General features: G+C 39.1%; 3 protein-coding genes across 4 annotated transcripts in view; 2 read left to right on the forward strand and 1 right to left on the reverse strand.

Moving 5' to 3' along the window:
• Positions 1–5,118, reverse strand: part of brat1 (BRCA1-associated ATM activator 1) — an 8,682-nt gene extending 3,564 nt beyond the window's left edge. Inside the window, exons 1-8 of one of the 2 annotated variants that reach the window (XM_015377360.1) lie at positions 4,833–5,118; positions 3,594–3,742; positions 3,371–3,518; positions 2,867–3,278; positions 1,672–1,791; positions 1,478–1,569; positions 1,292–1,392; positions 1,032–1,218 (exon numbers count right to left, since the gene is read on the reverse strand). In XM_015377360.1, coding sequence (XP_015232846.1) covers positions 1,032–1,218; positions 1,292–1,392; positions 1,478–1,569; positions 1,672–1,791; positions 2,867–3,278; positions 3,371–3,518; positions 3,594–3,742; positions 4,833–4,959 — 1,336 coding nt within the window. In that variant the 5' untranslated portion in view covers positions 4,960–5,118. Of the gene's footprint in view, positions 1–1,031; positions 1,219–1,291; positions 1,393–1,477; positions 1,570–1,671; positions 1,795–2,866; positions 3,279–3,370; positions 3,519–3,593; positions 3,743–4,832 lie in introns of both variants that reach the window. The other variant, XM_015377358.1, reaches the window with a different exon arrangement.
• Positions 5,119–5,246: 128 nt separating this feature from the next.
• Positions 5,247–16,519, forward strand: eif3b (eukaryotic translation initiation factor 3 subunit B). The gene is made up of 19 exons (XM_015377361.1): positions 5,247–5,479; positions 9,015–9,207; positions 9,302–9,421; positions 9,505–9,562; positions 9,640–9,768; positions 9,842–9,999; positions 11,407–11,538; positions 11,632–11,698; positions 11,786–11,832; positions 11,914–12,124; positions 12,215–12,287; positions 12,766–12,888; positions 12,978–13,056; positions 13,251–13,389; positions 13,482–13,607; positions 13,687–13,764; positions 14,848–14,956; positions 15,052–15,164; positions 15,983–16,519. The coding sequence occupies exons 1-18, from the start codon at positions 5,380–5,382 to the stop codon at positions 15,150–15,152; spliced, it is 2,043 nt and encodes a 680-aa protein (XP_015232847.1). The 5' UTR covers positions 5,247–5,379; the 3' UTR covers positions 15,153–15,164; positions 15,983–16,519.
• A 3,750-nt stretch (positions 16,520–20,269) lies between these two features.
• The window catches only part of chst12 (carbohydrate (chondroitin 4) sulfotransferase 12), an 11,682-nt gene continuing 10,668 nt past the window's right edge, over positions 20,270–21,283 (forward strand). Inside the window, exon 1 of the mRNA XM_015377374.1 lies at positions 20,270–20,367. The gene's annotated coding sequence lies outside the window, so the exon portion shown is untranslated. The remainder of the gene's footprint in view (positions 20,368–21,283) is intronic.

Here is a 21,283-nt window from a genome sequence, read left to right on the forward strand (position 1 = left end):
AGTCATTGGGGTTTAGCTATGTTTTTATGTGGTTTATTTGGTTTGGGTGGTGGTGTTTTGTTTAGGTCGACAAACTGACCTTATTTGCTCTACCACTGGTGGCGGTGTGTTTTTTGTTTTTTTTTTTTATAAAGGGGAGAGGGCAAAAGGGTTTTTACGGCTTTCTTTGGCACACACTAGCCTACGTCCACTGGTTAAGTTCTGTCATATCCACACTCTCCATAATTACCTGTCCACCTGTAACTATCCTGTTACTTGCTGATGAAGACTCTCAGTCATCCAGGTCATAGCCATTCCGTAAAAGTTTCAAAACAATCTACTGGACTTGGTTTCCAAGGTTTGAAGACGTTTCGCTTCCCTTCCAGGAATTGAGAAAGCTTCCTGTAGGGGAAGCGAAACGTCTTCAAACCTTGGAAACCAAGTCCAGTGGATTGTTTTTAAAGTTTTACAGAATATCTTGTTACTTGTTATAAAAGACTGCCACTAGGATAGTTCGTTCATTTACAAACTGACTTTAATAAATGGGAACGCCCATAACTTATCTCCCAGTCTGGACATCATTTTGTAAGCACGTTAATGCCAAGATTCCCCGCACCCTGAAGCGATTAAAAAGGTGGCCGATAGTCGCTACAATGTGAAAAGCAAAGAACTGAAATAAATGTAAGCGTAAAAACATAACATTTTATAAAAATACTTTAGCCAGAAGACACAAAAAGATAGAAATTTAAAAAGTAACATAGAAAAGAAATTCGCAAAAAAAGTATAATTTTTTTATCCTATATCAAAATGTATAATGAGGTGTTAAGATTTTGTCTGATCATTAATTGTCTAAAACATAAATAAGCCAAATTAAAGACACAGCAGAACTAAACAAAATAAAAATTAGGAATTGATAAACAAATAGAAAATTTAATGAAATAGACGTTTACATGAAGTAAATCAGAATTAGCTTAAAACTAGGTCAAAGCAGGCGTTCCTATAGGACTATCCAGTGTTTCAGAGATGTTCGACGTTTTTCTTCTCAGTTTTACCTGGACTCTTGCTGAGCTCGGACAGAGCCTCCATGGCACATTTCTGGACTTTGCTGCTGCCGGTAACGAATCGGGATACTTCAACACAGGCGGTGGATGAAGATGAGGAATCCCCACGGCACAACCTCAGGAAGGTCAGAACTGCAGCGACGATCAGCCTCTGAGGACAGGGGAGGCAATCTGGAGCCTGTTGGTAAAAACAGATCAGATCCATGTGAAGGTCTGAGCAGAAGCTCCTGCTGTCTGGTAACTTTACCCACCATTACTGTGATCTGAGGTATGTTTGTCAGACACACACAGATCATGGAGATGCAGCTTTTACTCTTAAGCTGCTCGGTCATTAAAATCCGAAGATCAACTCCTGGAACAGAGAACATGTGCTTTAAATGTGGGGGCGGGCTTTACACACATTTATTGCATGAAACCAGATAGTCTGTCAGTTTCACCTGTGGAATTAGTTTTTAGCAGAGAGATGCCAGTAGCAATGTCCAGGGGTAGCAGCAGGACTCCAGCAGCATAGGCAGCATGGGTGGGATCACTGAACACACAACCACAGGAGGAAAACACCAGATAGCAGGCTCTGCTTTAACGGGAAAATCAAAGGTTTTTACGGCTTTGCAGCGTGCAAACGGGCACTTACTGCTGGCGGCTGCGTAAGAAGGCAGCTGCAACCTGAATGACGTCAGCAGGTTTCTTCATGTACAACATGATGGACAGAAGTCGGACGATCTGCTGCTTTGAGACACAATCATCCTGGAGGCTGCTGTGAAACAAACATGAATCCATTCATTCAAATTCAGCAGTTCAGCCTCAGGTTTCTTGTTTATCTGCAGTTTTGAAAATATAGTCTTGAATCAGTCCAGCATATAAAAATATGTTGCACTACCATCGTTGCTGAACTTTAATAATCCTTTAAATAGGATGCAGCTCAATGTTTTACTTCATTTTGCACCATATTTATTTTTCACTGCACTTTTTCCTATTAATGCCCTTTGCGACATTATTTAAAACTAGTTTCCTTTACTTGAAATTGTTTACATTCTGATTACTGCTGCATTTTCTATTGGTAATGTTTATCTCATTCCAGCTACAATATAATAAAACTCTTGTAAGTTGCATGCAACGAAATTTAGATTTGTACACACTGTGCATGCAAAATGACAATAAAATTTGTCTAAAACCTAACTGCTTTACCAGCATCTCTCTTTACTAGGTCTGGGTGATATGGTTCTTATCAGAATATTTAGTGCTACTATTGTTATAAAAGTAAAATTGTTGATGAAAGCACTCTTCATTAGTACTTTCAAGTCATTTTAGGTAACTTTCTATCTGTGACTGAAACACCCCTTAAATTCAAAATAGGCTTCTTCGGGGCACTAGTTTTATAGAGAAGTCTGATTTATATCACTAAACATCCTGCAGTAGCCGCATTTAAACATATTCCCTGTCTTTTCTAATGCCAGAGTTAAATAATTTAGTTTTTCTTTTATTGTCACTCATTTTATGATGATAAATCAACGATTACCTTATTATAAATATATTACGATGACTAGAAATGTATAATGATAAACAATATGATGAATGCCCACCCCTAGTCTTGGATAAAGGCGTCACAGCAGGCATGTGATGCTTTATAACTGTGATTTTTTTTTGTCAGAATCAAACGTTTGCCTCTTATTTTGTTCTCCTGATGTATTCAATAGTACAAGTGATAAAATAAAACAAATATTCCTGACTGCTGACTCCAATTATTTTGGTTTTCATAGGCTAATCTAAATCAGAAACAACTTCTCTGCTGGTTACATAGCAGCGGTATAAAGTTGTTCTCATCCCACCTGTTTGCAGCTAGAATGACGTCCATCAGAGGAAGACTCCATCTTTTGGTCACCAGTTCCTCTAAAGAGTCTATGACAGTCAGAAGCAGCTGCTCCTGCAGAGGAGGCCTGAGCTGGACCAGGAGCAGAGTCAGTAGTTTGAGGATCTGCTGACTCTGAGGGGGGTGTGAACTTTCCTTCAGGACCAAAGACTTTTTAAGATATTCTGAGACGTTTGTGATGATTCCACTGCAACTTATGATGGTTTGCTCGCTCACACCGCTGTGCTCTAAATCCCTTTTATTTGCTCCATTACATCCAGCAGAGGACAGAGACTGATAAAGCAGCAGCACATGAGCCAGCAGCTGATTGGCAGCTGAAGAAACAAACAGGCTTGAGTCAGTCTGAAGCTGGAGGAGTGGTTCAATAAGATCTGCAGACAATAGAGAAACAACACCAGTGTTCTTGTAAGACAGTATTGTTGAGCGAAGAGGGAATAAAAAAGCACGCTACGTGATGAATTACCAGCTTGCACAAAAAGTCTGAGAGCTTTGGAGTGCTGCAGCATCTTCCTCAGGCCCTGGATCCAACCGATCCGAAGGCATGGATCCTCCCAAAGCCCCGCTTCTTTCCAGTGATGAGGATCAAAGATGAGCTTCAACACAGAGCACTCCTGCAAAAAAGATAACTTGATGAAGGGATGAGGAAAAAGGGGATACTGGATCAAGGATTACTTGGATGTTCCTACTTCCAGAGCTTTAAAGCCATCCTCAGAAGCAGCAATCAAACCAGTGAGTTTGAGGGTGAAAGAAAGGATGCCGGGGCCTGAGGTGGAGCTGAAGGCGACGTTGGATATAAAATCAAGCAAACATGGGGCGGACTCCAGCAGAGATACGCCTTCATGGAGTAAAAACACACAGAAAAATAAGCTGATTAATGGGGGTATCCAAATCAGGCTATTTCACAATCCAGTAAAATCTAATTATATGAATTTATTCTTTATGTGGAAATATAATACAATACTTAACTTTTTAAACCTCATTGCATTATAAGACCAATGAAAAGTAGTTTACAATGTAAAGAAGAAGGAAATTTAATCCACATTTTTTGGAATCAAAAGGATTATAAAAATTTGAGAAATGCGTTATGCATTTGTATAGCACCACCTGATTCAATACTTTAAAGATCCGCATGTTACTGCAGTTATAGACCACAGACACATCTCTACCAGCTTTCCACATATTGTGCCCACTTCTCTTTGTAAAGCAGATACAGCACAGTTTAGACGGATGGACTTGGAATAGGCCATTCAGGCCAACGATATGGTCTGGTCTAAAGTGTTCCATTTTAGGTCTAGTTCTATGTTTCCTTCCTTAGATAGAAAACTTTATATCAATTTGATTGTATGATCTGGTTGAACTGTAAAGTGCCTTGAGATGACATGTGTTGTGAATTTGGCACTATATAAATAAACTGAATTGAATTATGTTTAGGATCTTTTTTTTCTTTTTTTTTCTGCTGGGTGGGTCTGGTTTAGAGAATTGCTCTGAATATTGTTAATGCTCAGCCTTCCAATCGGGGCCACACTTCACCAATCTGATGGTTGTGATCTGATTTGAGAAGGTTCTTCCACCTGAGCTGAGGATCTCTGCAGATCCTCCAAAGTTAAAAACACCTGACCTGGTCATGGTACAAAACTCTGTCCCTGACATTTCTGCTGCCTACCTTGGTCCTTATGATGCTATTTGTTACTAATAAGTAAGAAAAACACTGTAGCCTTAAGTGATCATTTGGATTTAAACAAATAATATGTAGATGGACTTTTATTGTAGATTGCACAATTTAACAGATGGAAGTTTTGTCTTTGTTACGTGACTTTAGTTTAGGGTTAAAGAAACTTCTGCAAAGCTCTGATACAGTCGCTCTATATCATGGGATTCTATTTTCATAGATGGATGTTCTAATAAATGATAAAGTCTTTACTAACCAGTATTTGTAGTGGCTGTGAACCAGTCTAGTAGTTTCTCCAGACTGGTGTCATCTGGTAAAGAGCTTCCTGACGCCGCTAGCACCTCACACACCCGAGGCAGGACTGAAACACACTGGATGTCCATTAGAATAGCACGTTTAATAAACTCTAAGCGGTATTCGGTTTACCTCCGATCACCTCAGCTAGCTAAAACGAATCTAATTTTTATATTTTTCATTCAGTTAATCTCGATTTTATCTCGCGGGAAGTAATTTCACATTGCCGAGAAAAAAAGAAAAGAAAAGCTGCAAGGTTGTAGATTCTTATTATTCTTGTGTCACCTAACGGTTTAAATTTCCTGTTGGCTACCCATCCCTATAGTATATAGATCTGTGTTTTCTCCGCAGCGCTCTCACGCGCCTCCTAGCCGCTTCCGTCACTCTGTTTCCGCCTCTTCGTCCATTTTCGCACATGGTGCCGCACCGGCCGATCATCGCTAGCCTCACGTTTTCCAGGGATTCCTTTCCCCTCTGTTCACAAAAGCTTCATCTTTTGGTCTCGGTAAATGCAAGATACGGCGGCCATGGTGGATGACCCCGAGTACGAGGAGGAGGAGCCCTCCTTCAGCGACCCGGAGGACTTCGAGGATGACATCGAGGATGAGGGTGAGCGGAGGCAGGAAAAACGCCGGCTTTCCGGCCTGTTGCTAACCGTTAGCCAATATACTAAAGTGGTGGGAATTTAGACGAACAGATGACTAACTTAATTGCATCTTATTTATTGGAACTTAATACATTTATAAATGCCATAATGGTTAGATATTCTGTCTTGACGAACTGAAATAAACATTTTCTCCTTGAGGACCCCTCATTTGAACGACCGCTGTAGCCTCTCCCAGTCCATCCGTTTTTTTTCTTTTCTTTTTTTTTTTAACTATTAAACTTAATGTTTTTAAGTCTTGGTGTATATCGGACGAATAATTCAAAGCAATACATTTCCATTTATTTGACCTAAGGAAACATATGGTTAAAATGGTCTCAGACCCATTTAGGAGAATTCCTCCTATTTAAATGCTAAATAGGTTTTAAAAACCACCAATAAGTAATGCATAAAATATTTAAAACTTCATTTTAATTATTATAAACATACTCCCACCCCCCACCCCAGTAAAACTTTCATTTATTCCCTTGTTTGACATCAGTGCATGTATATGAAATAATATTCTGCAAATAAGAAATAAAAGTGAAAAACATAAAGTAAGGCCCAAATGTTAGCCCTTTTATTCAGAAGAACCCTTTAACCCTTTATAGGGCCTCAATGAAATCCTTTGAATATCCAAATTTCAAGCCAATAGTGTTATTTGAATCCAAGAAGACCTTATTACCTTTGTTACATTAAAAAATATGGATATTTTGATGGCAAACAATGTCAATGTAATGACAAGAAACACCTACTTGCCTGAAAATATTAAGAAAAATAACAAAAGTGCTTCTAGAAGAAATTCATGAAAAACACTCAAAGTGAAAGAAACTAATTTTTTTGCTCCAACATAACCTCAGAGGCATTAATGCCGATACTGACATTTTTTTGTTTATAAACCTAACTATAATTGTTAACTAGGCTTATTTCCTTTTTAACTTTTCAATTAACTTTTTACCTTTTTTTTCTCCACTTTTTTTCCACTTAATTCACAGTCGGTAATATATCATTCAAGGGCTCATCTAATTGGTCAAATGCCAAAATAAGATGTGCAGCCTTGTAGCAGTATCTTTGCTGAATGGCTGGATATAGATCTTGTGCTTCTAGACCTCACCAAGGGAAGCAGGGGGACTCCATTTGTAAGAGATATGCAAGTCATCAAAAACAGTAACTTGCCCTTTAAAGGGTTGGAGATGCAGCAGTGTTTCCATTTGTAATTGACTGGAAAGAAATTTGCACAAAAAAGCTACAGATGCTTGGGAAGGACTGGAGAAACTTGCTTTCTGCAGCAGAAGTAAAGATCCACAGATACTGTTTTGTTTTTGTTTTTTTTAAGGGGGATGTTGATTTCTTATGACATCAGCCTGACCGATCCCCTTTAAATACTGCTTATTTTATTTTGAAGGGCTGATTTTTGAAGCCAATATTACCTCCTGGTCCACCGTTTATGTGATTACAGATGAACTTATAGTAACAAATGTTAAGCAAGTCTCGAATAAAACAAATAGGAACATTTATTAACAAATCAAAGCAAACTTTGATAACTGGCGGCAAATGTAAGGAGCTTACTTAACCTCAAGGCATGGCTGCTGAATGCACTAAGGAATTAGCCAACATCTGCCAGTATGGTGTAAGACATCTAACAGAAAAAACATTAACATTGACTGCCAGGGCTGCAACTAACAATTATTCTGCAAAACGATTAATCTATCGATTCATTTTTTAATTCATCGATTAATCATCGGACAACCAACAGTTCCTTATAGAAGATTTTTACAAAATTGAACCAGGTGAAATTAAAATGTTGCCACTTGAGTAGTTCTAGATAGAGCATACTGATGGACGTAAAAGTCTGTTTACAAGAAATGTTTTTTTTTTTTTTACAATTTTGATGTAATTACTGCTCTAAGTGGGTTTCTTTGTCAGCTAAAGGCTCATTTTAGAGTCTCTATGCTCCAGTTAATCATTCATTACTAAATAAGTTGACGATTATTTCAATAATTAATTAATCATGATAAATAAGATTGTTTCAGCCCTACTCGTCGGCCAATGTATCGGTCTGCTTCCAAACAGGACTATTGTATCTATAATAAAGTCTAAAGGTTTATAATTTTTAGTTTGATTATAACATATTAAGGTGTGATTTACATGGTGTGTTTGTTATTTATTTTAAATAGAAGAAATGTCTCCAAAGCCAAAAGATAGCAGAGACAGGGAAAACCAAAACATGTGTATTGCTGTCTCTCCAGTTACATTAACATCTTTTTTTTTTTCCTTTACAAGTTATTTCAAAAAGTGACATGAATAATTTTAGCTTAGAAATTTATTGTAAAATCGTTCACCTATAGCTGGGGCTGGGTATTTAGCTGAATAGAGATGGAAGTATATTTTTGGATTAGATTGATAACTATTTATCTGACCACATTATGTGGAAGAAAATAACCTAAATTAATACATTATTGTACGATGACTTAAAAATTAAACCATTTTTGCATTGTATTCAAATGCAGGCTGTTGGTTGTTATTGAAGCAAATTAGGGGAACTTCAATGTTTTGGTCCATTTGAAGATTAAAAAAATCTTTCTGTACCTGTAGATCGCCAGAGGAAAAGCGGCCGTTGGATAATTTTGCCTTTATAACTGATTTAGAAAGCATCAGCCCATTTCTTAATTTGAACACACCCACATTTATGAGCAAAGGGATTCCAAAATCTAACCCTGCTTTAGGTTGTTTGATTAAATCAGTGGATAAATGTTGGTCTATATAGTATCTAAAACAAATTTTATTTTAGCCTTTTTTATACCAGATTGCAAATGCAGCACTCTGGAACAAAAACCTTTTTCCTAACCATCTGAAGGGTTTTATATTCTTTGATTTACAAAATGTAATGGATTTTTTTCCATATTTAACAGTGGATGAATACCAATAAATCACTTAAAAAGATTACAACACGACTAACAGGTGATCATCAGGAGGAAAACAATAAATCCAAGATGGTATGCAATAGTTAAGTACATGGATATGTCTTAGAAAGTTGAACTACCTTGTTATCAAATGAGTTAAAAGCAGGTTGTAGGCGACGAAGGTCCAAAATGAGATGAATCCAAGTTCACATGTTCATTAAACCCAAAGATTAAAGGATTTTACTGTTATTATGCATGAGGCAATGTAGACATTATGGATTTAAACTGGATGGTCCTGAAACAATTCACCAATATTCATTCTTCATTTAAATAGCACCAAAAATAAGTTTTGATACTTTAAATACTAGTAACATATTTATAGAACCCATGTTTATTTGTAACTATAGTTAAAAAAAGAGAGAGAGTAAAACAGTTTCTTTGGCAGATAGTCAGTCGCATAAATTCTTACAAAAGAATGGAGTGTCCCACTGCCCAAAGAAATTTGAAAATAATTGACGAGTTAACGGGTTATTTAAAGCAAAAAAAAGCTGGTGTTCACTGGCTGAACCAATGACTCACTTCTGTTTGTTAATTTCAGAGCTCTTGGAGGACGTCCTAAGGGAGAAACCTCAGGAGGCTGATGGGATCGACTCTGTGGTTGTGGTGGACAACGTCCCGCAGGTCGGCCCAGAGCGGCTGGATAAACTGAAAAACGTCATACACAAGATCTTCTCCAAGTTTGGCAAGATCACTACCGAGTTTTATCCTGAAGCCGAAGGCATGACCAAAGGGTAGGACCCGTCAGGGCCTTCTGCTCCCACCTTTTTCTTTGTTTGTTTTAGTAGGTGGAGTTTAAGATGTTAAGTGGACTCTCTCTCTTGGTAGGTACATCTTTTTGGAGTATGCTGCTCCCACTCAAGCTGTGGAGGCAGTGAAGAATGCAGATGGTTACAAACTGGACAAACAGCATACATTCAGAGTCAACCTCTTCACTGATTTTGATAAGTACGTGAAGCATCGGTCATTTGGCCTGCATGCATCTCTGTAGCATTAACTAACAAGTTCTCCCTCTTTTATCCTGTTGTCAGGTATATGAACATCACTGATGAGTGGGAAGCTCCAGAGAAACAGCCCTTCAAAGATTTTGTCAGTTTAATTTTGCTATCTCTTTGATTTGTGTCGTTTTAATCAGGAAATCGTTATTAACAGTTTTTTCTATGCAGGGGAACATGCGTCACTGGATCGAGGACTCAGACTGCCGGGACCAGTACAGTGTTATCTATGAAGCCGGCGAGAGGACGGCCATTTTCGCAAATGATGCCAAAGACCCGATCTTGGCTGAGGAGAGAGCGGTACGTAGCCTGCAGCCTTACGTAGGGCGAGAGGATATGCAGAAGCCTTAAATATGTCTGTGTTTGGATGCAGCGCTGGACAGAGACGTACGTTCGCTGGTCTCCCAAAGGCACCTACCTGGCCACCTTCCATCAGCGTGGCATTGCATTGTGGGGCGGAGAGAAGTTTAAACAGATCCAGAGGTTCAGTCATCAAGGCGTGTCCCTCATTGACTTCTCACCATGTGAGAGGTAAGCTATGAGGTTTTTAGATAGGTGGCTCCAAGACATCAGGTTTTGCACTCTCATTGTCTTGTTTAAAAAGATAGTCTTTTCTCCTTTTTGACAAGCACATCTAGGTCAATAATCATCGCTATTTTAGATTATGGCGATGCAATCACCAAGAATGCCTCCATGAATGTTCTCTGTAAACTCAGCACATTTAGCTGAACACCTGTTTTGTCAAAAGTCTGTCTGCTAGCACTCATTGGCGTAATCTGGATTGATTTATCAACTGGCCATCACTTTGTTCTCATAGGATGCTGCATTGGTTTAATTCCTTAATCTTTGCAACCTTCTCTATAGTTCCAATAACCGCCTCAGTTTACACTGCAGTAACTTGGAACTTTATCCAACAACCACTTCAGAACTCTGCACACCTTTAGTTGTCTTCTTTCAATTTCCTGTCTCAAATGATTAGAACGTGTTGAAGAATACACTAAAGCTTCATACTTTAATCTCATGTCTTTTTAGCTGTTCATTAACAGAATGGTTGAATAGATATTTTATATTGTGGGTTGTTTTTCTTACTGCTCGGTAAAAACGATCATTGCTCCTATGTGTTGTTCCTGAAGTCTTAAACAGCACAGAGGAAAGTCACCAGTCACTTTTCTGAAACTCCTCCTGAACCTCTCTAAATATAGCAACAACTTCGCTGGCAGTCGGGTCTCATGCTCTCTCCCCAACCTGCTCCCCGTCCTCTCTGCTGTAAATACTGAACCCAGCCAAATGCTGTATAGCACCCTTTTTAAATTTCAGTACCAAATTAGTAGCGGTATACCAAGCAACTCTTTTCTGGAAGAGAACAGACTTACTCTGACTGAAATCTTTCTCCTCTCCTGCCCAAATAATAGTGGGATAATCAGATTTCATTCCCATAATAGACCGTTTCACTGCTGTTTTAGGCTGTAGCTGCTATGAAGCGTTCTGAAATCAACACTTTACTGGTCTTGTTTCACCTATTTCTGACCCATCCTAGAGCTGCCCCCTCCTTCCCTGCTGGGTGAGGTCACACAGACGACTGAACTGAAAGGTCATTTGCAAATCCCATCAAGTAAGCTAAATATGGAGCAGTTATTCATTAGATTAACAAGCTATCCAGAACTCCTAAAAGTTCAGATTCTAGTGTTGCAGCAGAACTCTGGTAGGGAACATTAAGAAGGATCGGCCCACACAGCTTCAGCAGATGTGATTACATTAACACCAAGCAGACCAAGACGAGATTAAGCAGGAGGCTCAGGGTAATTGAGGTTTTTGTTGGAATAGTGGAACCACACCTTCAGAGAATTATGGAAGTTAATCCTTTGAGTTCCCTGTAGAGTTGAACCCAAACCATCACCGTCTGTCTGAATCTTGATTGTGTGTGTTTTTTCCTTTTAGGTATGTAGTGACATTTAGTCCATTGATGGACACCAAGGAGGATCCACAGGCCATCATCATCTGGGACATCCTGACAGGACAGAAGAAGAGAGGCTTCCACTGCGAGAGCTCAGCACACTGGCCGATATTCAAGTCAGAACTCCACCTTCTTTCTATAATGCTACCTGATAACAAAGGTTTGCCTCTCCTGTAGTGATGAGTGTAATTGTAAATGATTGCTTTCAGATGGAGCCATGATGGGAAGTTCTTTGCAAGGATGACTACAGACACGCTAAGCATCTATGAGACTCCAGTAGGCAATCTAAACAGCAGAGTTCTATTTTCAACATATGTAGAAACATGATCCTAAAGGAATATTTCTGCTTTTTTCTTTCTGTAGTCAATGGGTTTATTGGATAAGAAAAGTCTCAAGATCACTGGGATCAAGTAAGATATACTGAAATGTTTTTATCAGTTTTGCAAAAAAACTTTTGCATGCATAGAGAGTATTTACTTTTTTGTCTGCAGGGATTTCTCTTGGTCTCCTGGAGACAACATCATTGCATTCTGGGTACCCGAGGACAAGAACATCCCTGCAAGAGTGACTCTGATGCAGCTTCCTTCCCGGCAGGAGATCCGTGTCCGCAATCTCTTCAATGTTGTCGACTGCAAGCTCCACTGGCAGAGAAACGGGGATTACCTGTGTGTTAAAGTGGACAGGACTCCTAAAGGAACACAGGTACTAGAAAAGAATTGGGGAAGCTGCTCACATTTTAGATTCCAAATAACCCCAAAATCCTAATGTTTTTGTGTGTGTCCATGTTTTCAGGGTGTTGTGACCAACTTTGAAATCTTCAGGATGAGGGAAAAACAAGTCCCTGTTGATGTGGTGGAGATGAAGGGTAAGAACACACAAATAGTGTTTGTAAATCTTCCCCCTTTAAAAAAAAAAAAAAAAAGTAGCAAAGAACCCTGGTAAGGAAAAGTTTGGAACATTTGTTTGAGTTTGGATAATTTAATTAATTGAATATCCACAACCGGGAAAAGTACCGGTTATACTTTCTAAGATCTATTTTTCTTGGTATTTGGTTAAAAAAATTTTTTATATTTTGTAAATTGTAAAGTATTTTTGTTTAGCTAGACTGAGAGCAGAAACACTCTTCGATTCTGAAGGTTCTGTTTATTGTCTCCTCCATCCCCTTTTTTTTCAGTCATGCTTTTGTTTAATCTTCCCTCCATTTCATTAGTTTTATCAATGAAGGTTTGAAGACTGATCACTGAAGAAGTGTTGTATAGATATGCAGTGTAGTTTTTATTCTTTAGAAGTTATCTAGTAAAGGTTCCGCCCTGTAAATCTTGTCTCTACCTTTTTCTTTCCAGAAAGCATCATCGCATTTGCTTGGGAGCCAAATGGCAGCAAATTTGCAGTTCTCCACGGAGAGTCTCCGAGAATCAACGCCTCATTCTATCACGTCAAAAACAACGGCAAGATAGAGCTGATAAGTGAGTGAATCCCAGATACACAAGAAGAAAACGGTGTTTTCTAAACTTCTTTTTTTTTAAGGTAATGTTTTGGTCTGTTTTGTTTGCAGAGATGTTTGACAAGCAGCAGGCCAACAGTATTTTCTGGAGCCCACAGGGACAGTTCCTGGTGCTGGCAGGACTCAGGAGGTCAGATTTAAAAGTGTTTTTGTGTGAAACAAAAAAAAAGCAGCCGCTGATGAAAAACCAAACATTTTTCTGACACCTCATATGAGAGCTAAGCTCCTGATTCTAACGCTTTTCTGAGGCTTCCCAGTTTGTTTCCTCTGAACACCAGCGATGCCTGGAAATGTGCTCATCTTCATGTTGATGTCTGTGCTCAGTATGAACGGAGCTCTGGCCTTCGTGGACACCTCGGACTGCACCATGATGAACATAGCCGAGCACTACATGGCGTCTGATGTGGAGTGGGACCCAACTGGGCGATACGTTGTCACTTCGGTCTCCTGGTGGAGCCACAAGGTACGCAGCGCCTCCTGCTGGTAGATGAGAGACTTGTCCTCAGGACTAATGTTGGTTTTCTCTAATGTCCTCTGCCTCCTCTCTGGGATCAGGTGGACAACGCATACTGGCTGTGGACTTTCCAAGGACGTCTGCTTCAGAAAAACAACAAGGATCGCTTCTGTCAGCTGCTGTGGCGACCCAGACCTCCGACCCTGCTCAGTGGGGATCAGATCAAGGTACAGCTGGACCTGAACAATTTGCCTTCTGCAGCTGCAACCTGAGATTTCTGATTAAACCTTCTTAAATCTCTTAAAGATGATCAAAAAGGATCTGAAGAAATATTCCAAGATCTTTGAGCAGAAGGATCGCCTCAGCCAGTCCAAGGCGTCAAAGGTTTGATTTGTTTGTGTGTTTTTTTTTAGTTTTTCTGATATTAAGGCTCTTTGGAAAGGGTTTTTAGACTCATTAAAAGTCTGAAACTAGTATATCCATATCTGGATAAGCATAAGAGGAAAGGGAATATGAATAAACAACTTTTTTTCTTCTTTTGTTAGTCAAACCAATACAAACTAACAAATCTATAATTTGTGATCATGTGGTCAATTTTTCCATTAATCAATTATACCATCTGTTTGTTCCTCTGTCTGATTCACACCAGTCAGTCTGATCGGCTTGCTTTTCATCCTCTATCAATCTGTTCATCTGTTCGCCTTTTTCCTTTCTCTTGTTTGTCAATATATAGAAAGTATTTTTATTTTATCCTAACCTTCTAGTCTTAAAGTTTAGGCATCTGTGCTTCCATCAATCTTTCCATCCTTCATTCATACTGAGTCTAATTTCATCCTCATTCCTGAACAATCCACTCAACTTTATTCCGTTTAATTCATGTTATTTATACATCCCTGGAGGGTAACACATTAATACAACACACTTCAGAGAGAGCTCAGTGAGATCATCCAGACAGATTAAAAGCGTTTTATCAAAGGAGATCCAGATAATTACATCCAGTCATTGACTTTGCAGGATTTGCTCCTCCTGGAAGAGCATTTAGTTACACTGGGTTGTCTCTTTCAATGAGTTGTCGACAAAGAAAGAATGCATGAAGGGACAGTGGAGAGGAAAACTCCTCTTCAACAAGAATCAAACCTTTAGTAGAACCAGGCTCATTGTGAGTGGCCTTCTGCCGACTGAGGGTTGGAGCAGACAAAACGAACACTAGCACTGATTTGGAAGTACTTCCTATGTGAGAGGAAAGCCTGACAGTAGAAGCTCTTCATGCTGTGGAATCTGAAGTCTTTAAAAGGGAGGGGTTTACCATTAAAAATGTCTTTATTTCTTGTCCATTGAGGTTGTTTCTTTTTGTGTCTAAATGTCTGATCCTAAAGAAACTTGGTAGTTTAATTGATGGTTTTGTCTGTGAAATTCTGACATGGTTTTTCTGATGGAGCTCTCTGTGTGTTCTGTCTGTGCGAGCAGGAGCTGGTGGACAAGCGCAGGGCCATGATGGAGGAGTACCGTCGCTACCGGGAGGAGGCGCAGCAGCTCTACCATGACCAAAAGAGCATCCGCCTTGAACTCAGAGGAGGTGGGAAATAACTCCTTATTTTTTCCACCATCAATCAACCCTTTGTGGTCATTGGGGTCAGGTTGGAAACCGCTGTGCTGTCCTCGTGTCTTCAGGTGTGGACACCGATGAGCTGGACAGCAACGTGGACGACTGGGAGGAGGAGACTATTGAGTTTTTTATCAACGAAGAAATCATTCCCCTCGGAGATCTGTAGTCCGCTACGCAGGTAAGTTCTGAGCAGATGCTGAACTTATTGGAATAATAATTACTAATGGGATGCATTAATGTTGCACATTAGATTTTTAGGATTTATAGATGCATTTATACACAGATTTAATAAACATAAGGCAAACGCTTTGCTGGAAATGCATTTCTCTGCTGTGATGTTAGAAACCATCACAGGTTTGTTAGTTAGTCCTAAAGTCCAGAAAGGTAAAGAATTTCCTTTTTTAATTCTTATATAGTATGAGTATAGAAAACATTAAGATTTAAATGAAATATTATTTTTGATATTGTGTAGGACAAATATATGAATTTGAACCTCTGTTTATATCAAATATATTCACAAAACATGCAGTGTAATACACGTTATCATTTGTAGATTTATTTGTTGAATGGAAAGCAACTTGAATAAATGGTAAAGAAAATGCCAATCAAACTGAAGTGTGATGTTTATAATGGTTAAGGTAATATAGTAAAAATGTTTTGATTTCTAAAATTATTATTTCCATTATTGAAAGTAGAAACACAATTTAAATAAATTCAGCAGTTCTTTAAAAAACTAGATGACAAACGTGAAGCTTTTCCATGTAAATGTATCTTAAGAATGTTTTTGGCTTTTACAGAGCAAAGCTATTTTTGTCGTTGGTCTTGCACATATGTCCCTAAAACAGCATAATGTGAAATAATCACGTCATATAATCCAACACTGTCAATTGTAGGCTGAAAAACTCCTAACCTGAGTTTATATTGAGCTATTAGGCTTAGGTTATACGTAGACCTATGAACCCTGTGTCTAATACCTCCCTCTGTGTTGTTTTGCAGCCAATCCGTTTTTGTGTGGAAGAGCGAGCAGAGAGGAACGGAGCATCTGACTGGAGAAGGACGACGGCTCACTGGGAATCTCAAGCTCTTTAGCTTCGATTTTCACCTTCAGCGATATCATAGCAACAGGCCTTGTGGATCAGCAGCCACTTTGAGGGGAAAGAGAACATAAAAGCTGCATCTCTTTCTCCCTCAAAATCTTTTTCCCAATCTTCTCTGTGGAACTTGATATTTAGTAATCATCATTTTTCAGGACTCAACCAACTGTGAACCTCAGCTTATTGGACCTTCTTGCTGTTGGGGTTGTCTAACAAGCCTCGTCATGCTTGTGTGTTGCTTGGAGGCGACACAGAGTGCCATTCCAATGCATAGAGAAGGTTTAGAGACTGAACACGTAGCCTTGTCAATAAACGTGCTGATGTGGCGTTATAGTGGCCTGTTTCCTCCTCCTTTCAGATTATGCTTTCACACAGGGAGGGGGTGCGCAGTGGGAATAACATTAAATAAACATTTAAACTACAGTACCACCTGGCTCTGTCTTACTGCTTCTTTATTAGAGGGAGGGCTCTTTTCATGTTTTGCTTTAAATGCCAATATAATCTAGCTAAAAGTTTATTTAAAAACATGAACTCTGGAATAAAGTGTTCCTCTGATAACATTCACATGAAGACATGGTTATAGAAAAGAATTCTGTTTTTGGACTGTTCTTTTTCTTTTATTCCCAAAACTCCAGAGAAATGCATAACTTTGAACCCTAGCAGACAAATTATTTTCAGACATTCCAAATGAAATTATAAACATCCAGAAAGCAGAACTCATGTAAAGACTTGGAAAATGTTTTAACAGTTGGAATGTGGGTATTTTCCAAGTCTGCATGAGTCTAGGAAAAGATATAAAAACATTTGTATTGAAGTGTGGGTCTATCATGACTTCAAATGTGTAGGAACCAACAGTTCTCATCCCTCTATATCCCCATTTTTGTCAGCATTGAACATGCTTTGCTCTTATAGCAACCGCTCTACATTAAAACTCATTGGTGTTTGATTTTTTCATTTTGTTGCACTAGTATCCTTTAAACAGAACAAATGAAAAGGGGCGGGGACATAGAGCGACTGTCTCTAGGTTGAGACTTAAATCTGGGTCAGACAGATTTACGTATGAGTCGGGCTGCTCTATCTCCGTACCACTGCTGAATCTATGCTGAAAGGACAATTTAGATGTCTTTACAGCAACTGAACTATTACTCGATAGTGAAGCAGCTGTTTTACCAAATAGTTTTTTACTGAGTAAATTCTTGGATGATGATTTTCTACTTAAGAAAAATAAAGAAAAGGATTAAGTTGTCACAATCTTGGCCAGGTACAATTTTGGGTAGTCTAACCATCTCTGTTTTTTTGATTGGCCAAATTGTATTAGGGCTATTTTTCCCCCCGGAGGTTTAAAATGCTGTATTTATTTTTTTTTTCCATGATCAGTCTGATATAAAGATGGACACTAAAGCATTCAGTGTTTGCTGTTGTTGGATGCACAAGTTAAGCACCAACAGAAAGACCTAGTATCCTCCACACATCATTCACACCCAGGATGTTGCTGCAAAGCAGCAGAGACGCACTGATGATCTTTGATCAAGTTATTAAACTAAAACCGAGTATTAAACTCTAAATCTTTTTTGGTGACACCTCATCAGATTCACTGAATATCTAAATTATTGTCTTTAGCCTGTTTTATCCCTGTCTGACCTGTGTTTATTTCCCCCATCTACTGAAATCAATCCCTAGGAAATACACAGTGTAATCCTGCCACTACTAAAACTCGGAGAGGAAAAGGAGGGTTCAGCTTGCTATACATCAGTAATTGTCTTCCACTGTAAATGAGTGTTTTTGTCCAATGTGACCCTAATCATCTTTATTGTTTATTCTTTCTTCGATTAAACTGCAAACAGTGCTTATACATTTAGCAAAATCCCTCTATGATGACATCATTAATGTGGTGTAGTTTGTTATAGCAGCCTTTTATCTACCTCCAGCTGAGAGGAAGCGATGACATGAGCTCATCAGGAATTCCTGCTCTGTTCTAGGATGCCCCTGTGGTGAAAGACTGAACTCTGGTAAAAATATCACCACTGTTGGACATAAGTCTCCCACCACCCCATGCAAGAAGCAGTTGCACAGCTCCAGTGTCATTTCAGATCCTTCCTCCAAGCAGCTGTTAGCCTTTAAAACCAAACAATCTCAATAAGTGTTAACATTCCTGCTGTTATTTACTCAATTTCATGTAAGCAGGGGGGTGGGGGTATGGATATACATGCACAAGATGGACATTTCTATAGTCATCATACTCAGTTGCATTTTATATATCTGGTAAAACTACTTAAAATAAGTGGACTGTAATTTGCTTTCTGTCCAGTTTCTTAGTCCTTTCTGATTTTATATTTTCACCATTGTTTGAAGCAGCATGTTTTACTTGTCCATCATCAAGCCCCTACAGAGTAACCACTTTCATTTCTCTCTGGTCTGTGCTTTTTACCATTTTCCACCTGATACACCTAATGTTACCTGAAATCCTCTGAATCATGGCCATTAGACTTATGCTGCGATTGAAGTAAAAAAAAAAAAAAGGGTGGCCAGGCAATAAGCAATTTACACTAAGAGGTGACCGAAAGTGGATAGGCTCCAGAACCTCAGGGTCAATCTACACTGTTCCAACAGGAAAATGAACAAGCAAAACATCCATATTTTCTAAATAAAGACAAACTATCCTTTCCTACAGCCTTTCCTAACAAATAGACGCATATATTTAAACATCCGGAATTTCTAGATAAAAGGTGTAGTGGAGAAAACTCAGTTTTAAGTTCTGGGGCATAAATCAATTATCATTGTCATTACTTACCTATTTGTATCAATAAACATTATGCATAAAATGTATATTTTACAAGCACTAATATCTACATAAATTGATTATTTGTTAAGTTTTTATTAAAATTGTTATTTATCTTTGATTTCACTGAAGACTCCTAGGCTATGTTCACACTGCAGGCCTTGATGCTCAATTCCGATTATTTTGTGAAATCCGATTTTTTTGCATTGCCGTTCATCTTTCCAAATATATGAGACTTGTATGTGATCTCCTGTGTGAACTGCAGTCATAGAATGCAAGTAGCGCAGTAGAGGACGCAATGACATCACAGGCCAGCATGCTCTATGTTTATGGAAGTAAACATGGATGGTGGTGCCGGCTCGCATCTAGCAATCTTTTCAATACGGTTAGATATAAACGCTGCTCTGCGCATCATCATCTGCCATGGTTGTTGTTTTTCTTGCTGCTATTACGTAGCAAGACCCAGAATGGTGAACACTGTCGGGTATTAATGGCATTCAGGTCGGATAAATGCGACCTGGACGTTCAGACTCAGGTCGCATTGGAAAAGATCAGGATTCAGGACCACATAGCCAAGTGGCCTGGGTCACATTGGAAAAAAATCGGATCTGTGTTGTTTAGACAGCCATGAAAAGATCAGATACAGGTCGCATATGGGCCAAAAAATCAGATTTGGGTCACTTCAGGCTGCAGTGTGAACGTAGCCCTAGATGACTTGCAGAGACACATAATTCAGACACACATTTTCTCTTTACCCCATATAACACAAAATCTAGTTCTGAAAAGAGCATGAATTCTCTACTTATCATCTTTGATGCTAGTTTATTGATGTGTATAATTAACCACAAAAAATAAATGTTTTGATTATACCACTTGAGAGTATTACTGCTTCCACTATCTGTATTAGAGGGAAATAAATGGTAGTGGTGGCCACAGAGGTGGCCAATGATTGGCTGAGGGTGGCCATGGCCACCCCTGGCCCTCCATCTAGCTCCGCCCCTGAATTTTAGGTCTAGTAAAGTACTGATATGCTATTAAGAGTATAAAAATACTCTCTGCGTTTCTAATTTAGGAAACATAACACAAACAATCCCTGCATCAGACCCATATATGGACTCATAGGTCGCTGTTAATCAGGAAGTATTTTAACCATTTCATGACCAAAGTTATACATAGGTACATGCTGTTATTCTAAATTTATTGGTGTATATTTATTAAGGAAATGTGCAAATATCGAGTCTTTCTGCAACTTTATTTAAGAAAACTTAAGTTTCAGGTACAGTATAAATATATATATATTTTCTAAATGGAATTTTGGTCACTAAATATTTCTATAGTAAGGGCAGTAGGCCGAGGCGAACCACCTTATGGGATTCTAATCTCGCGAGAGTTGCGGTTTCCTTCTGTGCAGACCCCGCTGCTGCAGCAGCTGCTGCTGAACCCGCCCGGTCTCATCACCGAGCTGCCGGGGAGAGGACACACACAGCGAGATGGACCTCCTTTGCGGGGTAAGTTTAAACAAAATTATAAAAATGTTCAGAACATTTGAAAATAAATATAGATAGACCTAATTATAGAAAAAAACTAATGGAAGGAATCACGATCTCTCTGTGCTCTAATGTTTCGTTAGATGGAGGACCCGATAAGAGCGAGCTGCGGTTTATCAGAGTGAAAGATTAAATATGAGAGGAAGTCTGTCTGTTCTTTGCTGCGGTGGGGATGAATATTCAGAGAGCCCAACAGACCTGCCATCTCTATGAATTAGTTAATTTCCAGCGATGATGACTTTTTAAAATATGTCATTATTAATATTTACTTATAAATAACAACACAGTATCTTGATAAAACTGGTGCTTTAAAAAATATCCTCCAATGGAAGAAAAGCAGTCTGGGCGCAGTTATTTTCTTCGGAAGGCGTGTGCGCGCGTGTGTTCAGCGCGTGGCAAAGGAAAAAACGCGCTCCTCCTAGATGTGGATCAACCAGTAATTTTCTCTGGGTTTATTTGGACCGGCGCGCGCTCTCTGCTCACAGCAGATGTTTTTGTGGGTCAGACAATGAAGGGTTCACTCTGCTCTCAATCAGCCTCCCTCCGCCTCCTTCCTCCACTGCCTGGTTTTGTTCACATCTCCGTGTGATCTGAGCGCTCCGCTCGGAGCCCGGGGTTCCCACGGTCCGCGGGTAACTCCACACCCACGAACAGAGCAGCTCATTATGAAGCTTTGGACGCCAAATAGTTTTTGTTCCTCGGTTAAACCTGCTGTTAGAACATTACGACCAGACATTCTGTTACAGGAAACAACATTTCACTGGTTATGCTTAATTGATTCTCTCTGGAAAAGGTTTTTGCCCCTAAAAGTTTTATCATTATTTATCTTACTCATCCATCCATCCATCCATCCATCCATCCATCCATCCATCCATCC

This window comes from Cyprinodon variegatus, unplaced genomic scaffold (assembly GCF_000732505.1).
Source record: "Cyprinodon variegatus isolate N-32 unplaced genomic scaffold, C_variegatus-1.0 Scaffold152, whole genome shotgun sequence".
NCBI lineage: Eukaryota > Metazoa > Chordata > Actinopteri > Cyprinodontiformes > Cyprinodontidae > Cyprinodon > Cyprinodon variegatus.

What these genes read in the sequence shown, in the direction of transcription:
- eif3b (XM_015377361.1), top strand. Translation starts at nt 5,380, where the DNA reads ATGCAAGATACGGCGGCCATGGTGGATGACCCCGAGTACGAGGAGGAG. An exon ending in GCCGAAGGCATGACCAAAGG is followed by an intron (nt 9,208 to 9,301) that starts GTAGGACCCGTC and finishes CTCTCTTGGTAG; the next exon opens with GTACATCTTTTTGGAGTATG. An exon ending in AACAGCCCTTCAAAGATTTT is followed by an intron (nt 9,563 to 9,639) that starts GTCAGTTTAATT and finishes TTTTCTATGCAG; the next exon opens with GGGAACATGCGTCACTGGAT.